This window comes from Mustela putorius, unplaced genomic scaffold (genome assembly GCF_011764305.1).
Source record: "Mustela putorius furo isolate JIRA1106 unplaced genomic scaffold, ASM1176430v1.1 tig00003856_pilon_pilon_pilon, whole genome shotgun sequence".
NCBI classification, from domain to species: domain Eukaryota; kingdom Metazoa; phylum Chordata; class Mammalia; order Carnivora; family Mustelidae; genus Mustela; species Mustela putorius.
This window is the reverse complement of record NW_025422008.1, coordinates 59,044-84,229: the sequence shown is the minus strand read 5'-3', so window position 1 is coordinate 84,229 and position 25,186 is coordinate 59,044. Positions and strand designations below refer to the sequence as shown.

Genomic DNA, 25,186 nt, shown 5'->3' with positions numbered 1-25,186 from the left:
GTCCATGTATCTGTACCTGCCCTGTTTCTGTGGCTCTGATCATGCTGTTTCCTTCCTGATAACTAGAGTGCACTGTCCAGTGGGCAGGGCAGAGTCTGCTAGGGTTGCATTTTGTAAGCTTTCACTTTCAAATGGTGGAAGGAATCAGTGCAGGATTCTTCTGTCTGGGAGTGCTGAGTGTCCCAGTTCCTGGTCAACTGAGACCTCTGCAACCTGTGTTCGGCTGTGCTTCTCTGCTCTACTGGAACCACCTGCCTCTCAGACAAGAGGAGCCTGTGGCACCAACGTTGGATCTGGAGCAGGCTTCAGGGCTTGAGCATGTGCAATCTCTGAGAGCAGATTTGGGGCTGGCTGAGGTCTCACAGTATAGAGCTCCAGAAGTCCCAGGTTTTCAACAGGTGAGTGGGTTCTGAAGACACTTGCTGGACAAGAAGAGGAAAGTGGGGGAGTAGATGCTTGGGAGGAGGACGTTGAGGTCCTGGATGTGCTGAGAGACTGGTGCAAATAATAATGAGGCTCTGAGATGACCCAACTACAGTGCGGACTCCACTTTACTCATTTACTTAATGACATTTCTATAGCTTTCCTAGGAACAGGCACTGTTCTAATGTGCACTAACTCTCCATACATACATTCATAGGATACTTCTTATACAGTGGGATGAGATCTTATTACTCTGCAGATAGGACCTGGGGCAGAGCAGGTCAAGAACCTTGCCTCAGGTGATTTCCACAGCAGGTGGCTGAGTGTGGAGGAGACCTTAGCAGTCAGCCCCAGAATCTGTCCCAGGACCACTGGCTGCCCCCTCCCCACTCAGGGTCAGTGGTTTGAAGCCCTTCTTTTTGACCAGGTCTCATTTTATCCTGTGATTCCCACTGCTCTGCTGGGATCCTTTACCATGAGTCAGAAACTCCTCAAACATAGAGAAGATGATGATTAACCATTGAGGGGAATTGTCTGGCTTCAGCTATGAGCAAGTCCACATCCTTGGTCCTGAGCAGAAAAGAGCTGCAGGAGGCAGGAGGGGAAATCAGGGTGAACTCACCTATCAAAGGACCCCAGAACAACGTGCCTGTGGTGGGAGCCACAGTGTCCTTGAGGACGACGCAGTCTGGCTGTCATGCTTCTCAGTCATTCCCTGGTCATAATTAGGGGGCAGCAGAAGAACAACACACAGGAGCTGGTGTGTCCTTCTTTGGGAGGGCCCCAAGTCTACACCTTGTGTCCCTGGACCTCTGTGGTGGCCTGTGACTTACGCAAACATGGAGGAGGCCTTTGTGCTGAGGCGGGAAGGGTGTGGTTCTGTGGGCAGAGCAGACTGGGAAAGTTTCCAAAGGCCTGGGCAGGCTTTCCTCACATCAGGGTTGTGGGGCCCCCACCTCATCAGCATACTGAGCTGTAGGAAAGGCTGTGCTCCTGCTGGGGACTGTTGCCAGCCCTGAGCCCTCCTGTCTGCTCTGAGGACCAGAGCTCTGGCCTGGCCCTGCTTCATCTCTGGAGGTGTTCACCTGCCTCCTGCCCTGTGTCTTCCCAGATCTGAGGAAATGGAGGGTTGCTGCGGGGGCTCTTTGCTGTCCCAACTCTCCTCCCTGCTTCTCCTCTTCCAGCTGCCTGCTGGTAGCTCTGCAGGTGAATGTGTCCCCTCCCCCTCCCTGTGTCTCCCTGGGGTGGGTGAGAGCCCTGGAGCTCTGCTGGTGTCTCATCAGGACAGATGGCTGTTGGTGGAGTCCCTGGCTCTACCCAGATTCTGGAGATGCCCCAACTGCTATTTGAAATTAAACACATAAGAAGAATCCCAGAACTACAAAATACGGGCAGGGGAGCATGACAGTTCTCTAATGAGTTTATGTCTCTGAAGTAAAATGTGAATTTCACTATGAAAGTAATTGTTTCTCTCTCTCTTTTTGGGGAGGGGGGGTTCCTGGCTTTATTGGCTTTTTGTTTCCTAGCTTTACTGGTACGTATATTTCACAAATATTTATAGGGCACTGAGTACATGTTAGGTGCTACGCTGTGTACAAAGCAGACAGTCTCTGTCTTTATAGAGCTTACATTCTGGCAGGGACAGCGAGTATGAAATACCCCATAGAGTCTACATCTGTTAGAGGAGTAGAGAGCATGGGACAAGGATGTAGAGCAGGATGGCAAGTGGGCAGGCAGCAGTGCTCCATAAGGTGGTCACTGTATGCAGTGTGGTGGGAACCAAGTCATAGAGGAGGTGGGAGGAGCTTGTCTGGATCCCATGGATAAAGCTTTTCAATAGTGAGGAGCAGCCAGACAAAGCTGGCAGTGTGCCTGGTGTTCAAGGAGCAGAGGAGGTGAGTGTTGGCCCGAGCAGAGTGAATGAGGGGGAGAGAAGCAGGAGTTGGGGATCAGAGAGCAGGGAGGGTCTTCCTTAATGGGCTCAGGATCACTTGGGCAACTGCAGAATCATTGAAGGGCTTTGGTAGAGGAGGTACATGGTTTTGGTTCTAGGTTTAAAGGATCACAGACACTGACTGGAGGGAGGATGTCACAGGGAGACTAGTAATTGTCATCCCCCAGGTGAAACAGATGGTGACTCAGCCAAATTTGAATAGCACAGGAGCTGGGAAGTCAGTGTTTGGTTGTCAGGTGGGGTTTGTCCTGCAGAAGTGTCCTGCTGTGACATATCTACCAGGTCTCAGAAGACCAGGGTTTCGAGGGGCTGGGAGCAATGTGATGAACCCTCTTTGGTAACAGGTAGTGAGTTGGGTCCTGTGAGCAGTGGAGTGAAGGCAGGTTTTAATGCAAGTAGCTGTGAGGTCTAGTTTTTAGTGCACATGGAATTCAGCAGAGAACAAAGACACAAACAGAAATAATAAATTTAGGAGCAAGTGTAGGAAAGTTTCAGGTGTGCTACAATGAATAGGATGTTACCACTCGGCCATAGTAGTGCTCTTTGATAAGTTTTCAGTTCTGTCCTAAGAGGAGGCAAGTTAGAGTTGTGGTTCTCAGAGTGTGGTCCCTGGAACATCAGTATCAGCTTCTCACCACCTCCTTAGAAATGCACAGTCTTGGACCCACTCCAGACCTACTGAACCAGGAGGCCTGGGGGTAGAGCCCAGCAGTCTGTGTTTCACAGGCCTTCCTGGTGATTGTGATGCCTGTGGAAGTTTAGAACGACTGAGTCAAAGCGTCCTTCATGGAAGGTCCTGGAGTCAGGAGCACTTGCTGCTGAGGAGAATCTTTGACACCATTTGTGTGTTTTAAAATTGTAGGATAAAATTGTCCCATTAGGAGTTGTCACAGCTGAGTGAGTCCCTCAGTCAGGGTCTCCCTCCTGATAGCATGTTTCCTTCCCTGTCCTGCATCTCTCCAGCTTTCTCACTCCTATGTCTGTGTCCACAGAGGAGTTTATGGTGATTGGCCCCTCCGAACCCATTGTGGCAGTGCTGGGTGCGGACATCACACTGCCGTGTCTTGTGTCCCCAGCCATGGATGTGGAGAATATGGAGCTGTGGTGGTTCCCCTCCAAGTTCTCAGGAGCAGTGCTCATCTATCAAAACCAGCGGGAGCAGACAGAAGAGCAGTTGGCTGAGTACAGAGGGCAAACCTCACTGGTGAAGGATTTCCTCACCCAGGGGGAGGCTGCTGTGCGCATTCACCATGTCCAGGCTTTTGACAACAGGCTGTATACCTGCTTCTTCCAAATGAGAATCTTCTATGAAGAGGCCAGTGTGGAACTGAAGGTGGCAGGTGGATTGTTGGTCTATATTTAGAGATCTGCAGTATTGGAATTCAGAGCCACCTCAGGGTCTAAGTTAATAGCCCTCAATTTATACAAGAGGGAAAGTGGGTCTTTCACTCTTCATTTATTCAGTTTAAATATATAGAACTCCTGGTACATGATAGCTATGTTCTCTGCACCTGGGTATCTTGGTGTAACAAATAAAGGTCCATGCCCTGTAGAGTTTATATTATACAGACAATAAATAGCCAAATAGGTTATAGATAATGTTAGATGGTGGTGTGTAGAGATTTAGCCAAATAAATATTTTAGGAATGAGAGTTCCAAGCAGAAGAACACCCACATGAGACACCTGAGGAAGGAGTGTGGCTGGTGAGTCTGGGCATAGAGAGAGGCCACATGATTGGTGTGGAGGTGAATGGGAGGGTGGTTAGAGGTGACTCTCCGGAATATAGAGGTGTTCCTTGTCCAGGTGCACAGAGACGGGATTTGTCAGGAGAAGCCCATGAGTAACACACACTTGAGCAGATATTTGAGTGAAGCAGACAGTGTTCTGAAATGGCCTTCGGTTGATGGATCTGTGTGGCGCATACACAGCATGATGATTGTGGTTCTGAGCAATCAACCGAATTGTCCCAGGTCTGGACTGTGTACTCCCTGACAGGTGCAGATGGTGGGATTGAGGAGGAAGTGGATAGGAGTTTCGTTTGCGGGGTAGTGGGGGTGGTAATACCAGACCATCAAAGGCTTTGTGTGCTCTTATGCCATTTAGATGCAGGGTTGAGGGAATTTTCAACAGAGCAGTGGAGCGAGGTGTGTGAGGGCAGGTTTGCTTTGGCAGCTGTAATGGACGGTGTATGGAAGGTGAACAAGATTGGAGGCCTGGATGTAGTTATGGGGTGAAGAGGATGGCCCTCTGCATTCATGTAGGGGCAGTGTGGTGGGAAAGGAGCACTCTAGTGTCAGAGAGGTTTGGATATAGACCCAGCTGAGTGAGGAGATTTGGGGACAAGGGACTTCAGGTACTCACAGGTTATTATTTTTTTTAATTGGTTGTTTAGTGGTAGATATATGGATTTTATGTGTAAGCTGCAGATTGCTGCCATAATGTTGTGTAATGCAGAGATAGAGATCTCAGTGGCCTATAAGAACAAGGATTTTTTAAATCTGGCATTCAGGGAGTTCAGCTCATCTGTGCCATGTTTGGCTAATCTTTTTTTAACAAATTAATTTATGTATTTACTTTAATAAACATATAATGTATTTTTATTCCCGGGGTACAAGTCTGTGAATCGCCAGGTTTACACATTTCACAGCACTCATCATAGCACATTCCCTCCCCATTGTCCATATCCCCACTACCCTCTCCATCCCCCCTCTCCCCAGCAACCCTCAGTCTGCTTTCTGAGATTGAGTCTTTTATGGTTTGTCTCCCTCTCAATCCCATCTTCTTTCATTTTTTCCTTTCCTACCCTCCCAACCCCCCCCACATTGCATCTCCATTTCCTCATATCAGGGAGATCATATGATAGTTGTCTTTCTCCGATTGACTTATTTCACTAAGCACAATACTCTCTAGTTCCATCCACGTCGCGCAAATGGCAAGATTTCATTTCTTTTGATGGCTGCATAGTATTCCATTGTATATATATACCACATCTTCTTTATCCATTCATCTGTTGATGGACATCTAGGTTCCTTTCTAGTTTGGCTGTTGTGGACATTGCTGCTATAAAAATTCGGGTGCACGTGCCCCTTTGGAGCACCATGATTGTATCTTTAGGATATATATCCAGTAGTGCAGTCGCTGAGTCATAGGGTAGCTCCAATTTCATTATTTTGAGGAAACTCCATGCTGTTTTCATAGTGGTTTCACCAGCTTGCATTCCCACCAACAGTGTAGGAGGGTTCCCCTCTCTCCGCATCCTGGCCAGCTTCTGTCATTTCTTGACTTGTTAATTTTAGCCATTCTGACTGGTGAGGTGGTATCTCATTGTGGTTTTGATTTGTATTTCCCTGATGCCAAGTGAAATGGAGCATTTTTTCATGTGTCTGTTGGCCATCTGGATGTCTTCTTTGCAGAAATGTCTGTTCATGTCCTCTGCCCATTTCTTGATTGGATTATTTGTTCTTTGGGTGTTGAGTTTACTAAGCTCTTTATAGATTTTGGATACTAGACCTTTATCTGAGATATCATTTGCAAATATCTTCTCCCATTATGTCAGTTGTCTTTTAGTTTTGTTAACTGTTTCTTTTGCTGTGCAAAAGCTTTTGATCTTGATGAAAACCCAATAGTTCATTTTTGCCCTTGCTTCTGTTGTCTTGGTGATGTTCCTAGGAAGAAGTTGCTACAGTTGAGGTCAAAGAGCTTGCTGCCTGCATTCTCCTCAAGGATTTTGATGGATTCTTTTCTCACATTGAGGTCCTTCATCCATTTTGAGTCTATTTTTGTGTGTCATGTAAGGAAATAGTCCAATTTCATTTTTCTGCATGTGGCTGTCCAATTTTCCCAGCATCATTTGTTGAAGAGGCTGTCTTTTTTCCATTGGACATTCCTTCCTGCTTTGTTGAAGATTAGTTGATCATAGAGTTGAGGGTCTATTTCTGGCTCTCTATTCTGTTCCATTGATCTGTGTGTCTGGTTTTGTAATAGAGCTTGAAGTCTGGAATTGTGATGCCACCAACTTTGGCTTTCTTTTTGAATATTCCTTTGGGTATTCAAGGTCTTTTCTGGTTCCATATAAATTTTAGGATTATTTGTTCCATTTCTTTGAAAAAAATGGATGGGATTTTGATAGGGATTGCATTAAATATGTAGATTGCTTTAGGGAGCATAGACATTTTCAGAATATTTGTTCTTCCAATCCAGGAGCATGGAACATTTTTCCATTTCTTTGTGTCTTCCTCAATTTCTTTCATGAGTACTTTATAGTTTTCTGAGTACAGATTCTGTGCCTCTTTGGTTAGGTTTATTCCTAGGTATCTTATGGTGTTGGGTGCAATTGTAAATGGGACTGACTCCTTAATTTCTTTTTCTTCTGTCTTGTTGTTAGTGTAAAGAAATGCAACTGATTTCTGTGCATTGACTTTATATCCTGATACTTTACTGAATTCCTGTACAAGTTCTAGCATTTTTGGAGCAGAGCCTTTTGGGTTTTCCACATATAGTATCATATCATCTGCAAAGAATGATAGTTTGACTTCTTTGCCAATTTGGATGCCTTTAATTTCTTTTTGTTGTCTGATTGCTGAGGCTAGGATTTCTAATACTATGTTGAACAGCAGTGGTGATAACAGATATCCTTGCCATATTCCAGGCCTTAGCGGAAGAGCTTTCAATTTTTCTCCATTGAGAATGATATTTGCAGTCTTTTTTCATAGATGGCTTTGATAATATTGAGGTATGTGCCCTGTATCCGTACACTTTGAAGAGTTTTAATCAGGAAGGGATGCTCCTCTTTGTCAAATGCTTTTTCAGCATCTATGAGAGTATCATATGGTTCTTATTCTTTCTTTTCTTAATGTATTGTATCACATTGATTGATTTGCTGATGTTGAACCAATCTTGCAGCCCTGGAAAAAATCCCACTTGGTCGTGGTGAATAATCCTTTTAATGTACTGTTGGATGCTATTGGCCAGTATTTTAGTGAGAATTTTCTCATTTGTGTTCATCAAGGATATTGGTCTATAATTCTCTTTTTTGATGGGATCCTTGTCTGGTTTTGAGATCAAGGTGATGGTGTCCTCATCAAATGAGTTTGGAAGTTTTCCTTCCATTTCTATTTTTTGGAACATTTTCAGGAGAATAGGAATTAATTCTTCTTTAAATGTTTGGTAGAATTACCCTGGGAAGCCGTCTGGCCCTGGGCTTTTGTTTGTTTGGAGATTTTTTTTTTTCATTTTCATGGTGAGATATTTAATTTTTAGAACTCAGTCTTTTTTTTTTATAAATTTTTTATTTTTTATAAACATATATTTTTAGTCCCCAGATATTTGATGACTGTTTCAATCTCCTTACTGGTTATGGGTCTATTCAGGTTTTCTATTTCTTCCTGGTTCTGTTGTGGTAGTTTATATGTCTCTAGAAATGTATCCATTTCTTCCAGATTGTCAAATTTGTTGGCATAGAGTTGCTCATAGTATGTTCTTATAATTGTTTGTATTTCTTTGGTGTTGTTTGTGATCTCTTCTCTTTCATTCATGATTTTATTTATTTGGGTCCTTTCTCTTTTCTTCTTGATAAGTCTGGCCTGGGATTTGTCAATCTTATTAATTCTTTCAAAGAACAAGCTCCTAGTTTCATTGATTTGTTCTATTTTTTTGTTGTTGTTTCTATTTCATTGATTTCTGCTCTGATGTTTATGATTTCTCTTCTCCTGCTGGGTTTAGGGTTTCTTTGTTGTTCTTTCTCCAGCTCCTTTGTGTGTAGGGTTAGGTTGTGTATTTTTAAAAAAATTTTTTTATTTCTTTTCAGCATAACAGTATTCATTGTTTTTGCACCACACCCAGTGCTCCATGCAATATGTGCCCTCTCTAATACCCACCACCTGGTTCCCCCAACCTCCCACCCTCACCCCTTCAAAACCCTCAGAATGTTTTTCAGAGTCCATAGTCTCTCATGGTTCACCTCCCCTTCCAATTTCCCTCAACTCCCTTCTCTTCTCAATCTCCCCTTGTCCTCCATGTTATTTGCTATGCTCCACAAATAAGTGAAACCATATGATAATTGACTCTCTCTGCTTGACTTATTTCACTCCACATAATGTCTTCCAGTCCTGTCCATGTTGCTACAAAAGTTGGGTATTCATCCTTTCTGATGGAGGCATAATACTCCATAGTATAGATGCACCACATCTTCCTTATCCATTCATCCATTGAAGGGCATCTTAGTTCTTTCCACAGTTTGGCGACCGTGGCCATTGCTGCTATAAACATTGGGGTACAGTTGGCCCTTCTTTTCACTACATCTGTATCTTTGGGGTAAATACCCAAAATAAGTAAATAAATAAATAAATAAATAAATACCCTGCAATTGCAGGTCCTAGGGAAGCTCAATTTTTAATTTGAGGAATCTCCACACTGTTCTCCAAAGAGGCTGCACCAACATCCATTCCCACCAACAGTGGAAGAGGGTCCCCCTTTCTCCACATCCTCTCCAACACACGTTGTTTCCCGTCTTCCTAATTTGGCCATTCTAACTGGTGTAAGGTGGTATCTCAATGTGGTCTTAATTTGAATCTCCCTGATGGCTAGTGATGATGAACATTTTTTCATGTGTCTGATAGCCATTTGTCTGTCTTCATTGGAGAAGTGTCTGTTCAGATCTTCTGCCCATTTTTTGATATGATTGTCTGTTTTGTGTGTGTTGAATTTGAGGAGTTCTTTATAGATCTTGGATATCAACCTTTTGTCTGTACTGTCATTTGCAAATATCTTCTCCCATTCTGTGCGTTGCCTCTTTGTTTTGTTGACTGTTTCCTTTGCTGTGCAGAAGCTTTTGATCTTGATGAACTCCCAAAAGTTCATTTTTGCTTTTGTTTCCTTTGCCTTTGGAGATATATCTCGAAAGAAGTTGCTGTGGCTGATATTGAAGAAGTTCTTGCCTATGTTCTTCTCTAGGATTCTGATGGATTCTCATCTCACATTGAGGTCTTTTATCCATTTTGATTTTATCTTTGTGTATGGTGTAAGAGAATGGTCGAGTTTCATTCTTCTACATATAGCTGTCCAGAGTTCCCAGCACCATTTATTGAAGAGACTGTATTTTTTCCACTGTATATTTTTTCCTGTTTTGTCAAAGATTATTTGCCCATATGTCGGGGTCGTGCCCCTAAGATGGCGCTGGCTACATAGCCCGAGCAGCACGGACAGCTGCCCTGGCCACACATGACCTCATGCTTGTCATGTGAACACCTCTGTGATTGGCTGTTATGCCACCACTGTCTACAAGCTCTAGATACCTCCTGTTCACGTGAACACCTCTGTGATTGGATGTTATGTCCTATATAAGGCAAGGGAACTTCCCCGCAGGGGGAGGAGAAAGATCGACCAGGGAATAAACAAGAGCTTGTGCATCGACCTGTGTGTGTGTTGGTGTTGCGTCATCTCTGCAGGCAGGGAGAGCGTGACACCCATAGAGTTGAGGGTCCATTTCTGGGCTCTCTACTCTGTTCCACTGGTCTTTGTGTTTGTTTTTGTGCCAGTACCATGCTGTGTTGGATATCACAGCTTTGTAGTAAAGCTTGAAATCAGGCAACATAATGCCACCAGTTTTATTTTTGTTTTTCAACATTTCCTTAGTGTTTTGGGGTCTCTTCTGATTCCATACAAAATTTTGGATTATTTGCTCCAACTCTTTGAAAAATACTGGTGGAATTTTGATCAGAATGACAAATGCTCTAGGCAGTATAGACATCTTAACAATGTTTATTCTTCTGATCCAAGAGCATGGAATGGTCTTCTATCTTCACGAAATTAAAATAGAGCTTCCCTAGGAACCTGCAATTGCACTACTGGGTATTTATCCCAAAGATACAGATGGAGTGAAAAGAAGGGCCATCTGTACCCCAATGTTTATAGTAGCAAACTGTGGAAAGAACCAGGATGCCCTTCAACAGATGAATGGATAAGGAAGATGTGGTCCATATACACTATGGAGTATTATGCCTCCATCAGAAAGGATGAATACCCAACTTTTGTAGCAACATGGACGGGACTGGAAGAGATTATGCTGAGTGAAATAAGTCAAGCAGAAAGAGTCAATTATCATATGGTTTCACTTATTTGTGGAGCATAAGAAATAATATGGAGGACAAGGGGAGATGGAGAGGAGAAGGGAGTTGAGGGAAATTGGAAGGGGAGGTGAACCATGAGAGAGACTATGGACTCTGAAAAACAACCTGAGGGTTTTGAAGGGGCGGGGGGTGGGAGGTTGGGGGAACCAGGTGGTGGGTATTAGGGAGGCCAGGTATTGAATGGAGCACTGGGTGTGGTGCAAAAACAATGAATACTGTTACGCTGAAACAAAACAAAACAAAACAAAAAAGAACCCCCCAAAATCTCCCAAAAAAACCCATAATCTTTCAACTCAGAATCTTGTCTCTAGGGTAGTAGGAAGAAAGCTCCTTTTTATTATTAAATTAGCATTAACTACAATGTGCTGTACATCACAGAGATTCTATCAAGAAATGCAAGGACAGGGGTGCCTGGGTGGCTCAGTGGGTTAAGCCACTGCCTTCAGCTCGGGTCATGATCTCAGGATCCTGGAATTGAGTCCTGCATTGGGCTCTCTGCTCAGCGGGGAGTCTGCTTCCTCCTCTCTCTCTCTCTGCCTGCTTCTCTGCGTACTTGTGATCTCTCTCTGTCAAATAAATAAATAAAATCTTAAAAAAAAAAAAAGGAAATGCAAGGACAGAAGAAATCTCATCTTTTCCATATGCAGACAAAACTCATTCTATATACATTCTCAGGATCAACAGTTATGATCTCTCAAGTAGCTGGACTTGCCAGCACAATTTGTCCTAGGTGGTGCAAATATTTGCACCACCTAGGAATTGGGTGAGCATGTAAGTTAGCTAATTGGCTTTATTATGAGGAAAACCAAATTCTCCTAGCTTAAAAATAAAATGAAATATGATTCCAGTGTAGTTAACACAGAGTGTTATATTCATTTCAGGTGTGCAATATAGTGATTCAACACTTTCACATATACTCAGTGGAATTTTCAACAGAAACTCTGCAGGCCAGAATGGAGCCGTGTGATATATTCAAATGTGCTAAAAGGAAAAAAAAAAATCTGCAGCCAAGAATCCAGCAAGGGAATCATTCAGAATAGAAGGAGAGATGAAGAGCTTTGCAGACAAATAAAACTTACAGTAGTGTTTTTATTTATTTATTTATTTATTTATTTATTTATTTATTACCAATTCTCCCATCATGATGAAAGGCGGTGATTTTACATGTGGATCAAGGTGCCCACTGAGGATAGGCTCCTACCCTGGCAAAGAAAGGAGAGCGAGGTCTGCTGTCCTCCTTGGTGTGAGCAGTTCAAAGAGAGGGCTCCTGGGTCCTTGAGAAACACATTCTTGGATCACAGAGCTGGCAAAAGACCTCTTTGTTTTTTTGTTTGTTTGTTTTAAAGTACTTATATACATTTCAAAGATTAGAGAAAACACCCAGAATTACAAGTTTCCTCAAGTAAATGTTACAAAAAAAAGGATGGGAAGGGACTCTCTTTCCCTATTTGCAACAGGGACAATAAGCCTCTTACTTTAAATCTATTTTGTCCTGCCAGTAAACCTTGGCTGGGTTTGCTCAGCTGGTGTTGTCCAGGTGGCTATTGGTTAATCTAGGACAGCTTCAGCTGGAAATGCTGCACTAGCCTGAAGATGTCTGTCCTGTGGCAGAGGACAGTGCAATGGCACAAGCAGTTTCCACCTCTGCTAGAGTCCCATTCCCTGAACTCTCAGTGGGTTAAGTCAAGTCACAGGTTGGGGCCCAGAAGCAGAGTGTGAAGGCATTAACAATATGTGGCAGAGGGCTGGCTGGATGTAAGGAAGACTGAAAGATTGGGGTATTTTCCTCATTATCCTGTCACAGATGGGGCCAAACATGAAATATCTGTGAGGAATCCTGGCACAGCTAAACCAGAGATGTGGATATTAGGGAGCGAGCTCAGGAGGTATGTGGGTTCGTGGAAGTGATGACCGAGTGGCAGTGGGTGTTCCTGAAGATGCCCTGGAGAGTGTGTGAGTTGAGAAGAGCAGAGAAAGATGGATCATGGAATGAAATTCCTCCTACCCCTCTGGGTGATGGAATTCCCACCCTCATGGTAGGGAGCAGTGCCTGTCCTCTGGACCTGTCACAGGTCCCCATGATCCCCATGGCAGGACCCCTTACATTAATTCTTGTAGGGATCACTCCCCCAAGAAGCCCCCAAAATGCAATGCTTCCCTGGAGTTGTGTACAGGAAGGTTCTGCTGGAATCTCTGGGTTCTGGGTGGCCTCCCTGGGTTCTCCAGCTTTTCTCTTCAGGTGCGGGCTCTGCCCCTCAAGTGCACATCACAGGGCCAGAGAAGGATGGGTTCGAATTGTGTGCATGGCCTCGGGGTGGTTCCCAAAGCCCCAAGTGCAGTGGAGAGCTCTAAGTGGAGAGAAGTTCCTGACGTTCTCTGAGACCCAAGCCCAAGGGCTGTTCACCATAAAGGCAATTCTTGTGGTGAGGGACAGCTCTTCAGGGAATGTGACCTGCTCAGTCCTCAACCCCATCTTGGGCCAGGAGAAGGCAATGGCCATGTTCATCCCAGGTCAGTACTACTTCCCGCTCCTAGAAGGGTGGGATTATCTGGTTGGGGGTCCCTGTGTGTGCTGGGCTGGGCCGTCCTGAGCAGTGCCCTGATGGGGTGTCTGGCTGGGCACAGAACCCTTCTTCTCTTGGAGTTCTCCCTGGAAGCTAGCTTTCATGGTGATCCTGACTGTGCTGATGCTCCTACTCCTTGGGGCTGCCTTTTACATCATGAGAGAACATACTGCAAAGCTCCAGGAGATGCAGGAATGGGAGAAACCACACAGAGAACAGGAGGAGGACCAGCAGATAAAGGAGGAGGCACTGAAGGCCAGAGGTAAGGCAGGACAGGGCCAAGGCCAACATTTGTGGAAGCTGGTGCAGAGGAGAAGCAGACAGTAGGCCCTTGGCCAGGAGCAGGGGGCTGAGGAGGACCAGAGAGGACAGGTAGGGCTCTGGAGGCTTGAGGGGTCTGGAGTTAGATCTTCTAGGAGACATACAGATGCTCTTGTGAGTTTTTCAGGTGCAGTCTTTGCTGCTCTTAGTGATGGGAGTTTAAGAGTATTTTTCACCTTTTTTCAGATGAACTCCAAGGAGATCTTGGTATGTTACATCCTTTTCCCAGAAGTTTCTGTGTCACGTTTGTAGGAGACATTCTGATTCTTAACTCACCGTTTCCTGTGTTGCCTTGCAGACTGGAGGAAATCTGTTTACCTGCCTGGTGAGTGACTGTCCAGATATCCTTGGGTCTCTTACCCCCTAAGCTATAGTGTCCCTTCTGTGTTTCATGCAGAGACATGTGGACCCGTCCCTGGTGCAGAAGTGGAAACTGGCCAGAGGCAGAACTTGTTCCATGGGCTTTCCCCATCTGGGCTATTTTTTCGCACACAGTGCTTTGAAACCTGGAATGATGGTGGTCACTGGAGTCTGTGGTGCATCTTGGGTTGATCTACCCACCTACCCACCTCCTTTGTAGCCTTTTAGTCTTCACTGCAACTGGTTCTCAGTCAACCTGAATACTCTGGAATGTTTTAGAGAAACTATATAAATAAATGGGGTCATTAAATTTAGGAGTATGTTCCCTCCACATAACACCATCGTGGGAGAGTCTTTTTTCTACAGTTCTGGAGGTACTGATCACAAATTGTTGGGTAGAGGATAGACAGACCTTGGGTGGGAATGTCATGGGGTAAGTTGTCAGTGGTCCAGTGTTGTATTTTCTGAGAACGTTTGGACACTTTTACCCTAGTGCTCAGCTAACACCCCAGTTCTTAATTCATCTCCCCTTTTGTGTTATTTCCCATATCTCTCTTTCCTGAAAGTCATTGGATGTAATAATGATTTCTTGCATTCATGGAATAACGTATACTTTATTCCCTAAAACATTTTCATACATTGTATAATTTTTGACCTTTAAAGTCAATTGAAAGCAGATGGGATAAAAATTTTGTGTGGTTTTTTTTCATGTGAAAATTTCTTTATTTTGGGATGCAATTGATATTGGGATTCATTTCAGAAAAATTCTGTGGATGAAATTTGTTAGTATTATGCGTTTTCTTTTGTTAATCAAGAATGGTTGGACATAGAGTATTTTTCTTTGAAGGAATACTATTTTTCATTGAAAATTTACTTGAAATGCGCATTTTGACTTATTGTTGAATCCCCCTGCACACCATAAAAAAAGGAAGAATCAGATTTAGATGTTGACTGTATGTATGCTGAGTGCCTCCCACACTGCTACCAATTTTTTTAAACATGAAATTTCTTTAGATATTAAAATTCTTCTCCACTGGCCCCAGGAGATCTACCTGACTCTTATGGATTCTGTGTTTCCACGGAAGTTGTGTCTCTTCTATTGTTCAGAAAACCAAATTCATATAGATAACTGGTCTTGCAATGCTTGTGTGCATAAAATTGAATGAATAACTTAAGAGTTTTTCACCTTAGATATTTTTTTTTTTTAAGATTTTATTTATTTGCCAGAGATAGAGAGAGAGAGTACACACAAGCAGGCAGAGAGGCAGGCAGAGGCAGCGACGAGAGAAGCAGGCTCCCCGCCCAGCAAGGAGCCCGATGTGGGACTCGATCCCAGGACCTTGAAATCATGACCTGAGCCGAAGGCAACGGCTCAACCAACTGAGCCACCCAGGCGTCCCTCACCTTAGATATTCTTAATGTTATAATCAATCGTTCAGTTCTATGTTATTTTCATTTGTCTCTTTGGACTCTGCTGAATTTATTTGTTTATTTTTTAAATTTTGTCTCTTCTGGTTAAAATTGTTTCTCTTGGTTGACTCTTAAGTCTACTTGTCTGTAGGAGAATAGAAGTTGAATATTTAAAAGTTCTTTTGGGATGCCTGGGTGGCTCAGTGGGTTGGGATGCGGCCTTCTGCTAGGGTCAGGATCTCGGGGTCCTAGGATCGAGCCCCACATCGGGCTCTCTGCTTGGCAGAGAGCCTGCTTCCTCTTCTCTCTCTCCCGGCCTCTCTGCCTGCTTGTGATCACTCTCTGTCAAAGAAATAAATAAAATCTTTAAAAATAGAAACAAACACAAACAAACAAAAATTTCTTTTGATTTTTAATTTAACTCTCATTGTGATGGTTTTATTATTCAACTACATGTATCTTTTATTTTTCTAATTTTTTTTCAGTGTTCCAGAATTCATTGTTTATGCAGCACTCCCAGTGCTCCACGTAATACGTGCCCTCTATAATACCCAAGACCAGGCTCACACAACCTCCCACCCTCTCCCCTCCAAAACCCTCCATTTGTTTCTCAGAGTTTTTATTTTAATGTTGTGGTTTTTAAGACTCAGGACACTAGCTTGGCAAGGTCACACAGCAGCAATTGGCAGGCATGGAACTCAGCCTGCAATGCTGGCTCTCTGACCAGTGGTCCAGGGAATTTCCCAGAACATCCTATTGTCAGCCAAGTCAGGAGGGTATCTCCTCTCTAGCCTCTCTCCTTACTCTGTTATAGTGTCACCTGTAACACAGAGAGGAGTCAATAATATGCAGATTTGTTCTGGCTCCTGTCTCACCAGGGTGTCTTCCCTTTCAACCCTGAAGAAGGCAAAACTGTATGCAGGTAAGTGACTCAGTTTTCTGTGGCTTTACCTCCCCAGCCTCCACTGTGCCACCTTCTCTGTCACTGGACCTCACACCAGGATGGGGTTGGTGTTCCTGATCTCCTTGTTATATTTGTTGTGTCCTTCTGAAGACTGCAGGGACTGTCCTTGGGAACACAGATCTGTCTCTATTCTGACCCATCCTCTACTGTAGGTTGCTGTTAGAATTAGCAACACCCTCTGAACACACCTTGCTCAACTGATAGTTTGTTGGTCAAGTGACAACAGAGTGGCCATTTATAAGGGCAGTTGGACCATGGCATTGATGGTGTACTTCAGAATTTGCTGTCTCTGGAAGATTTCAGAAATCAAGCTAGCCTGTTTAGGACTCAGGTCTTCCTTTTTTTTTTTAAATTTTTTATTTTTTATAAACATATATTTTTATCCCCAGGGGTACAGGTCTGTGAATCACCAGGTTTACACACTTCACAGCACTCACCCAAGCACATACCCTCCCCAATGTCCATAATCCCACCCCCTTCTCCCAAACCCCCTCCCCCCAGCAACCCTCAGTTTGTTTTGTGAGATTAAGAGTCACTTATGGTTTGTCTCCCTCCCAATTCCATCTTGTTTCATTTATTCTTCTCCTACCCACTTAAGCCTCCATGTTGCATCACCACTTCCTCATATCAGGGAGATCATATGATAGTTGTCTTTCTCTGCTTGACTTATTTCCCTAAGCATGATACGCTCTAGTTCCATCCATGTTGTCGCAAATGGCAAGATTTCATTTCTTTTGATGGCTGCATAGTATTCCATTGTGTATATATACCACATCTTCTTGATCCATTCATCTGTTGATGGACATCTAGGTTCTTTCCATAGTTTGGCTATTGTGGACATTGCTGCTATAAACATTCGGGTGCATGTGCCCCTTTGGATCACTACATTTGTATCTTTAGGGTAAATACCCAATAGTGCAATTGCTGGGTCATAGGGCAGTTCTATTTTCAACATTTTGAGGAACCTCCATGCTGTTTTCCAGAGTGGCTGCACCAGCTTGCATTCCCACCAACAGTGTAGGAGGGTTCCCCTTTCTCCGCATCCTCGCCAGCATCTGTCATTTCCTGACTTGTTGATTTTAGCCATTCTGACTGGTGTGAGGTGATATCGCATTGTGGTTTTGATTTGTATTTCCCTGATGCCAAGTGATATGGAGCACTTTTTCATGTGTCTTTTGGCCATCTGGATGTCTTCTTTGCAGAAATGTCTGTTCATGTCCTCTGCCCATTTCTTGATTGCATTATTTGTTCTTTAGGTGTTGAGTTTGCTAAGTTCTTTATAGATTCTGGACACTAGTCCTTTATCTGATATGTCGGTTTGCAAATATCTTCTCTCATTCTGTCAGTTGTCTTTTGATTTTGTTAACTGTTTCCTTTGCTGTGCAAAAGCTTTTGATCTTGATGAAATCCCAATAGTTCATTTTTGCCCTTGCTTCCCTTGCCTTTTGCGTTGTTCCTAGGAAGATGTTGCTGCGGCAGAGGTCGAAGAGGTTGCTGCCCCTGTTCTCCTCAAGGATTTTGATGGATTCCTTTCGCACATTGAGGTCCTTCATCCATTTTGAGTCTATTTTTGTGTGTGGTGTAAGGAAATGGTCCAATTTCATTTTTCTGCATGTGGCTGTCCAATTTTCCCAGCACCATTTATTGAAGAGGCTGTCTTTTTTCCACTGGACATTCTTTCCTGCTTTGTCGAAGATTAGCTGACCATAGAGTTGAGGGTCTATTTCTGGGCTCTCTATTCTGTTCCATTGATCTATGGGTCTGTTTTTGTGCCAGTACCATGCTGTCTTGATGATGACAGCTTTGTAATAGAGCTTGAAGTCCGGAATTGTGATGCCACCAACGTTGGCTTTCTTTTTCAATATCCCTTTGGCTATTCGAGGTCTTTTCTGGTTCCATATAAACTTTAGAAGTATTTGTTCCATTTCTTTGAAAAAGATGGATGGTACTTTGATAGGAATTGCATTAAATGTGTAGATTGCCTTAGGTAGTATAGACATTTTCACAATATTTATTCTTCCAATCCAGGAGCATGGAACATTTTTCCATTTCTTTGTCTTCCTCAATTTCTTTCATGAGTACTTTATAGTTTTCTGAGTATAGATTCTGTGCCTCTTTGGTTAGGTTTATTCCTAGGTATCTTATGGTTTTGGATGCAATTGTAAATGGGATTGACTCCTTAATATCTCTTTCTTCTGTCTTGCTGTTGGTGTAGAGAAATGCAACTGATTTCTGTGCATTGATTTTATATCCTGACACTTTACTGAATTCTTTTTTTTTTAATATAATTTTTTATTTTTTATAAACATATATTTTTATCCCCAGGGGTACAGGTCTGTGAATCACCAGGTTTACACACTTCACAGCACTCACCAAAACACATACCCTCCCCAATGTTCATAATACCACCCCCTTCTCCTTAACCCCCTCCCCCCAACAACCCTCTGTTTGTTTTGTGAGATTAAGAGTCACTTATGGTTTGTCTCCCTCCCAATCCCATCTTCTTTCATTTATTCTTCTCGTACCCACTTAAGCCCCCATGTTGCATCACCACTTCCTCATATCAGGGAGATCATATGATAGTTGTCTTTCTCTGCTTGACTTATTTCCCTAAGCATGATACGCTCTAGTTCCATCCATGTTGTCGCAAATGGCAAGATTTCATTTCTTTTGATGGCTGCATAGTATTCCATTGTGTATATATACCACATCTTCTTGATCCATTCATCTGTTGATGGACATCTAGGTTCTTTAACTGACAGAATGGGAGAAGATATTTGCAAACGACATATCAGATAAAGGACTAGTGTCCAGAATCTATAAAGAACTTAGCAAACTCAACACCCAAAGAACAAATAATCCAATCAAGAAATGGGCAGAGGACATGAGCAGACATTTCTGCAAAGAAGACATCCAGATGGCCAACAGACACATGAAAAAGTGCTCCATATCACTCGGCATCAGGGAAATACAAATCAAAACCACAATGCGATATCACCTCACACCAGTCAGAATGGCTAAAATCAACAAGTCAGGAAATGACAGATGCTGGCGAGGATGCGGAGAAAGGGGAACCCTCCTACACTGTTGGTGGGAATGCAAGCTGGTGCAACCTCTCTGGAAAACAGCATGGAGGTTCCTCAAAATGTTGAAAATAGAACTGCCTTATGACCCAGCAATTGCACTATTGGGCATTTACCCTAAAGATACAAACGTAGTGATCCAAAGGGGCACGTGTACTCGATTGTTTATAGCAGCAATGTCCACAATAGCCAAACTATGGAAAGAACTTTACTGAATTCTTGTATAAGTTCTAGCAGTTTTGGAGTGGAGTCTTTTGGGTTTTCCACATATAGTATCATATCATCTGCGAAGAGTGATAATTTGACTTCTTCTTTGCTGATTTGGATGCCTTTAATTCCCTTTTGTTGTCTGATTGCTGAGGCTAGGACCTCTAGTACTATGTTGAATAGCAGTGGTGATAATGGACATCCCTGCCGTGTTCCTGACCTTAGTGGAAAAGCTTTCAATTTTTCTCCATTGAGAATGATATTTGTGGTGGGTTTTTCACAGATGGCTTTGATGATATTGAGGTATGTGCCCTCTATCCCTACACTTTGAAGAGTTTTGATCAGGAAGGGATGCTGTACTTTGTCAAATGCTTTTTCAGCATCTATGAAGAGTATCATATGGTTCTTGTTTTTTCTTTTATTGATGTGTTGTATCACATTGACTGATTTGCGGACTCAGGTCTTCCTTAAGGGATCTTTGTTTCTGAATCCATTTTATCCTGAAATTCCTACCTCTTTTTGGATCTTGCTTTGGTTTTCCCATTTTTTTTTTCTTTTTCTGTTTTTCTGGAATGATGGTCTTCATTTTGCTTCTGCATGCTCTGACATCTTGTCCAAACCAGGTATCTTCCTCTAAACCTCCATGGTTGTTTTGGAAGTAGTTATCTCTAGATCAGCTGTTCTAATTCTCAGATCCAGAGCCTCCAGGATGTTTAGGGAGTCCTGGTAGTGGGTTTGTGAGATTCGGACCATTACATAAAAAATCCTATGTACATGTTTGTATTGAAGGGTTAAGAAATTAATTTTTTAAAGGACAGTAACTTACAGTTTTTCCACAACCATTATCTCCCCTTTTAGGAGAATTCTGGGTTTAGCTGATGGGCTCAGTCCTGGTTAGATTTATTAGGGGCAATGTGTGAGGATTGCAATAACAGAAGCTCAGAGGAGTGAAAATTGTTTACCAGAGAAAATTTGGGAGTAAATCAGGGAAAGAAAAGCTGGTTGGAAAAGAGAGGAGGAGATGAGAAGGAAAGTAGGGAGCCTGTGATTCCTCTCAGAGACACTTTGTGTGGCTGAGAGTAGAAGAGACACTTTGGGTGGCTTTGGGTAGAAGAGAGACCACAAATGACAGCTATGATGGTTAGAGTTGGAAGTACACAAAGGACATGCAAGTTATTGGATGTGCAAAAAGTAATAGGCTCCTTGATACATGTTTGAGAGTTTTCTGAAAAGACTTATATTTATTTTAAGGTGTTCAGAAGTAATTTTCTAACTGGGTTTGCTTCTGATAATAAGGCCATCTCACCCTTCCTGTAGTAGCTGGGGGCAGGAGTATGATCCTAGGATTGCTAATGCAATGAAAGAGCATTAGCAGAGCACTCTGTAGCACCGGGGCGGGTTATGAATCTAGGCCATCTGAATCCATAACATGTGCCTTTTCTGTCCTGGCTGTTTCTATTTATGGTAAGGGATAAAGCCTGTGAGAGCAGAGAAGGGGTAGCCAGGGGTGTAAGAGTCTATGGGGACCAGATGTGTGAGGAAAACTCTTTAGAGAGTCTCACTGAATCTTGGGACTTATCTGTTAAAAATGTGGATTAAATAGTCTTCTTTTAGCATCACCCCATTCTCTGTTGGATTGAAATGTCTGTGTTTTAAAGTATACCTTATATATGTTCTTTTTATTCTGTAAGGACAGACACCTTTACAGTAAAATCAACACTTTCACATTGGTGGGCTCATAATGTGATGTGAACAAATGTCTGATTTAATCTTATTCATGAAATTGGAAGAATAATTTCTAATGAACAGCTTGCTGTGGAAATGAGGTGAAGAGTGTGCTTGGACCACTGAAGTGCACAGCATAGCTCTGGGTGCACTGTAGAGTCTCAGAATGGAACACCAACTCCCTTTCTCCTCTTCCTTCTTCTCCTCCTCCTGATTCCTCTTCTTTGCTAATCTGTGTCAGTTGTCATATAGAAATGTAGAGTTTGCTGTAAGCTAATGTCTTAGTGAAGAACAAGTAAAGTTCCCTTTTCTCAAAATGTGACATGTCTACCCACTTCATGTGATCTGTTGGTATAAGCAAATCAACAGAGCTGGACGTGCTACTTTATCTGAAAAAACCTGTGTGATAATAGGGGTCCCATGTTGTTGGCAAATATTCAAGAAAGTGTCCTGTTCTTGTTTTATAATCATTCTAATTTTGTTCTGGAGTCTCTGTCCTATTGGAGGTCACAGCTTTACTGTGCAGACTTTTCAGGGTCTTATGACAGATATACATTTTCTGTGATCAGTTAGCTTCCTTTCTTCTTCCCAAAGGGGAGTATGAAGGTTGGAGGAGTTCATACTTTGTGTCACTGAGGGACAGGGTCCCTCTATTCTTCTCTTGCTCATTTCAGGACCTCACTTTATAGAGGATAGCTTGATATGGTCCTTAGACTAATTGGGGTTTGAGGTTCCATCTAGGTTTATGGAGAAATTGTTATTCTACCCCTGCTGCATTCGTTATTTCCATTCGTTAATCTTCGTTAATCTTCCTCACATCTGTAAAGTCCTTCTTTTTCTTTTTTTTTTTTTAAGATTTTATTTGTTTATATGACAGACAGAGATCACAAGTAGGCAAAGAGGCAGGCAGAGAGTGAGAGAGGGAAGCAGGCTCCCTGCTGAACAGAGAGCCTGATGCGGGACTTGATCCCAGGACCCCGAGATCATGACCTGAGCCGAAGGCAGCGGCTTAACCCACTGAGCCACCCAGGCACCCTGTAAAGTCCTTCTGTCAAACATATTCACAGTTTCTGGGGCATAAGACACAGCCATACTTGGGGGCTGATTATGTGTGGTGTCTCCTGCTGATTTTGATCTCTCTAGGTGATTATAAGGAGAAGCAGATGACTAGACCTAATGTTTTGGGGTTTCCCCTTACACAGGGATGTTTTTCCTTGCAATATTCCATAATAAAGGGAAGCAAATTCATTACTTTCTTGCTTTGAACTTCTCTCTCTCCTTCCTTGAATATTCTCCATTACCTCCTGATGGGGCAAGATTTCTCTGGTGCCATGTCCTGAGTTCTCCTCATCCATGGCTGAGAGTCATCCTCCAAGTGCAGCTCCACCCAGTTGTATTGCCCCTACCATGGTTTGGAGTCAACCTGCAAGTTCAGTTCAGCCAGTTCTTTAAAAGTAAATGGAGACCTCAGAAATTTTGGTCTCCTCAGTTCTTTCTCAAAAGAAAACTTAGTTTTTGGGACTGATGTGTGGCTAGGGATAGAGAAAGCTTACTTTGATAATGAAATCTGTGCAAATAGCCTTCTTTTTAGGTTAGTACACACTCCCTCAGTGGTGTTAAGCTTTTTGGCTTGGGTTTCATGGAAACAGTGTAGCTTGATGGCTGTGGATGTATGAGAGAGAGTGTGTGCATGTATGTGTGCGTGTGTGTGTGTCAGAGAGGACAGAGAGAGACAGCGAGAGGGAGGGTGAGCATGAGAGAGAGAGAATTAATGTATGTGAAAAATAAATTCACAGGTGAATGCTTCCAAAACATTTCCCCTATATCTCTTGGTTCAGTGTATTTCAGAGATAGGTACCAACACTGGTCTGTACAGTCTCCTCAAGTCTCTGATTTGTTGTCCACATTTGTGCAATGTGGTTTTCTTGTAGATTGGCAGAAGGAGAAGTTTCAGGCCTGTGAGTTACTTCTGCTGTTTGGTTGCTCCTACTGCTATCCCATGGCTGCTGATACCTCCTTCAGCTTGCTGTGGTGATACAGATGCTGGCATCATCAATGGTGGTGAGTGGAATGGGGCGGTGAAAGTCATGTAGCTGAGATTACTGGGTGTGACTGATACTGGATATAGATGGATATTCTTTAGTGTTGGAGTCCAGTCTGGCCCTCAAGTGCCCTGTGACATGTCTAACCCCCAGATCAGTCTTATGCTTACTTCTTCCAGTTAGAGGCTGTGTGCTTGAGCCAAAAGGCTCTCATCTCCTGAGGTTTAGCCCTCCCTGCATGGAGCTAGGTGTCTGGGAGTGGGGTGGTGGTTGTGTGCCTTGTTATGTGGTAGGGCAAGTCCTTAAATTATTGGTAACTGTCTCTGCAGTGACTGTCAGTCTGGATCCAGAGTCTGCCCATTCCAGCCTTGCTGTCTCTGATAACAAGACTAGTGTGACCTGGAAAAACTTACCCAAGGGCTCAGAACATGGAGTCTATAGTGTCTTGGGTCATGAAGGCATCACATCAGGGTGCTGTTAATGGGAGGTGGAGATCAGGAATGCAGAAAGAAGTGAGTGGGCCCTTGGTGTCTGCAGGAGAGATGTGGAGAAGAATGGCTGGAACCAGGAATCCCCAGAAAAAGGGTTCTGGGTTGTGGGGATGTATGGATATACATTCTCTTCCCTTCCATATATTTCAGAACATGTTGTGCCAATTCCCCAGAGGGTAGGGGACCTGGACCTGGAGAAAGGGGATGTCTCATTCTACAACATGACTGATGGTTCCCACATTTTCTCCTTCCCTCTCACTTACTCCTCTGGGACTTTGTTTCCATACTTCAGGTTGAGGTCAGGAGATGTGTCCCTGACCATCTTCTCTGGGGTGGGTGGGCCTCTGCAGACCCCTGTTCCTGTTAACAACCCTCCTTGTTCTTCAGAGGAGCCTGTGAGCCTCCCAGGGCAGGGGTTCAGTTCAGGCTGTGGTGTTGATGGTGATCTCGCAGGGGCTGAATCTCCATTACTCCCCTCTGGTCCTGAAGCTATGTCCCCATAATGCTCCAACACTGTCCCAGATTCCTCATGGTGGCTTCTCCTGGAGCTGTAGATTCCCAGGGATGATAGCCTCTGAAGTTAATCTTGAATGACTGGATGTCTTGCCCTTCTTTTCTGGGTATAGACTGCTAGGGTGAGGTTATGAAAATAGTCGGTTCATGATTTATGCTCAGGTATTAGAAGATAAATGTTGACTTTTTCAGCTGTAATGGAGTTGGCTGAATCTTGCTATTGGAAGTCATGTTTCTTTAGATCATGAGCATTATTTCATGGAGTCTTTGTATTGTTTTGATATGAAATGAGATTAGGTCTAAATTATTCTGAAGAATTAAATGATTTTTATTTTATATAGTTTGAGTTGTGCAAATGAACCCAGAGGCTACAGGTGGGTTACCTGCTCTATTTAGGAAATGTGCACTGTGACTAAAAAACATTGTCCATCTGAACATTTCTGATGGACTTAAAGAAGAGTGGAGTGTAATATTCTATTGTATGTGCTTCCTATTCTGGAATGGATGAGATATACTTATCTTAATGAACCTTAGTAAATATTTGTTATTTCTGAAATACTGGTGCTGCATTAATTAAGGGAATGGAAAATGAGAGTTTGGGTTTCCTTGTGAGTCAACAGCAGTTGGAAAGAACAGAACTGCTACCAGAATAAAGGTAAATGAAGATGAATGTTTTTAGACCCTGGGTGAATTGCAGAAAGCTTTGACCATGAGCCCAGTTCCAGAACTATGTATGGCTTCTGAGTACTTCTAGTCCAATTGTAAAGGTTGATGGAACCCACAGGAAACAGATGGAAGCCAGACTGTTAAGGACTCAGACATTAATGAATAAAGGTTTGTTGGCTCCTGAAGTAGAGAACACTGACCTGTTGTGATTCTGGGACAGATGAGAAGACACGGAATTGGAAGTAGAAGAAGGAGGTCACAGATCTCAATTCCTGCCTGTGACCAAAAGTAGGAAAAGGACTGGCGTCCCTTTGCATATTTTTCTATCTTGGCATG

At 43.2% G+C, this 25,186-nt stretch overlaps 2 protein-coding genes across 2 annotated transcripts; both read left to right on the top strand.

Moving 5' to 3' along the window:
• Positions 1–23,419, top strand: LOC101691246. Its single transcript, XM_045065121.1, has 7 exons — positions 1–398; positions 12,309–13,015; positions 13,130–13,330; positions 13,576–13,596; positions 13,688–13,714; positions 15,974–16,081; positions 23,070–23,419. The coding sequence occupies exons 2-7, from the start codon at positions 12,412–12,414 to the stop codon at positions 23,171–23,173; spliced, it is 1,065 nt and encodes a 354-aa protein (XP_044921056.1). The 5' UTR covers positions 1–398; positions 12,309–12,411; the 3' UTR covers positions 23,174–23,419.
• Positions 1,338–11,596, top strand: LOC106003436 (myelin-oligodendrocyte glycoprotein-like). The gene is made up of 3 exons (XM_013050892.2): positions 1,338–1,629; positions 3,370–3,717; positions 11,386–11,596. Exons 1-3 carry the CDS (start codon positions 1,545–1,547, stop codon positions 11,469–11,471), a joined length of 519 nt encoding a protein of 172 aa, XP_012906346.2. The 5' UTR covers positions 1,338–1,544; the 3' UTR covers positions 11,472–11,596.
• Positions 23,420–25,186: the final 1,767 nt, after the last annotated feature.

What these genes read in the sequence shown, in the direction of transcription:
- LOC106003436 (XM_013050892.2), top strand. Translation starts at nt 1,545, where the DNA reads ATGGAGGGTTGCTGCGGGGGCTCTTTGCTGTCCCAACTCTCCTCCCTG. An exon ending in GCCTGCTGGTAGCTCTGCAG is followed by an intron (nt 1,630 to 3,369) that starts GTGAATGTGTCC and finishes CTGTGTCCACAG; the next exon opens with AGGAGTTTATGGTGATTGGC. An exon ending in TGTGGAACTGAAGGTGGCAG is followed by an intron (nt 3,718 to 11,385) that starts GTGGATTGTTGG and finishes TATTCATTTCAG; the next exon opens with GTGTGCAATATAGTGATTCA.
- LOC101691246 (XM_045065121.1), top strand. Translation starts at nt 12,412, where the DNA reads ATGACCGAGTGGCAGTGGGTGTTCCTGAAGATGCCCTGGAGAGTGTGT. An exon ending in GGAGGCACTGAAGGCCAGAG is followed by an intron (nt 13,331 to 13,575) that starts GTAAGGCAGGAC and finishes ACCTTTTTTCAG; the next exon opens with ATGAACTCCAAGGAGATCTT. An exon ending in TGAACTCCAAGGAGATCTTG is followed by an intron (nt 13,597 to 13,687) that starts GTATGTTACATC and finishes GTTGCCTTGCAG; the next exon opens with ACTGGAGGAAATCTGTTTAC.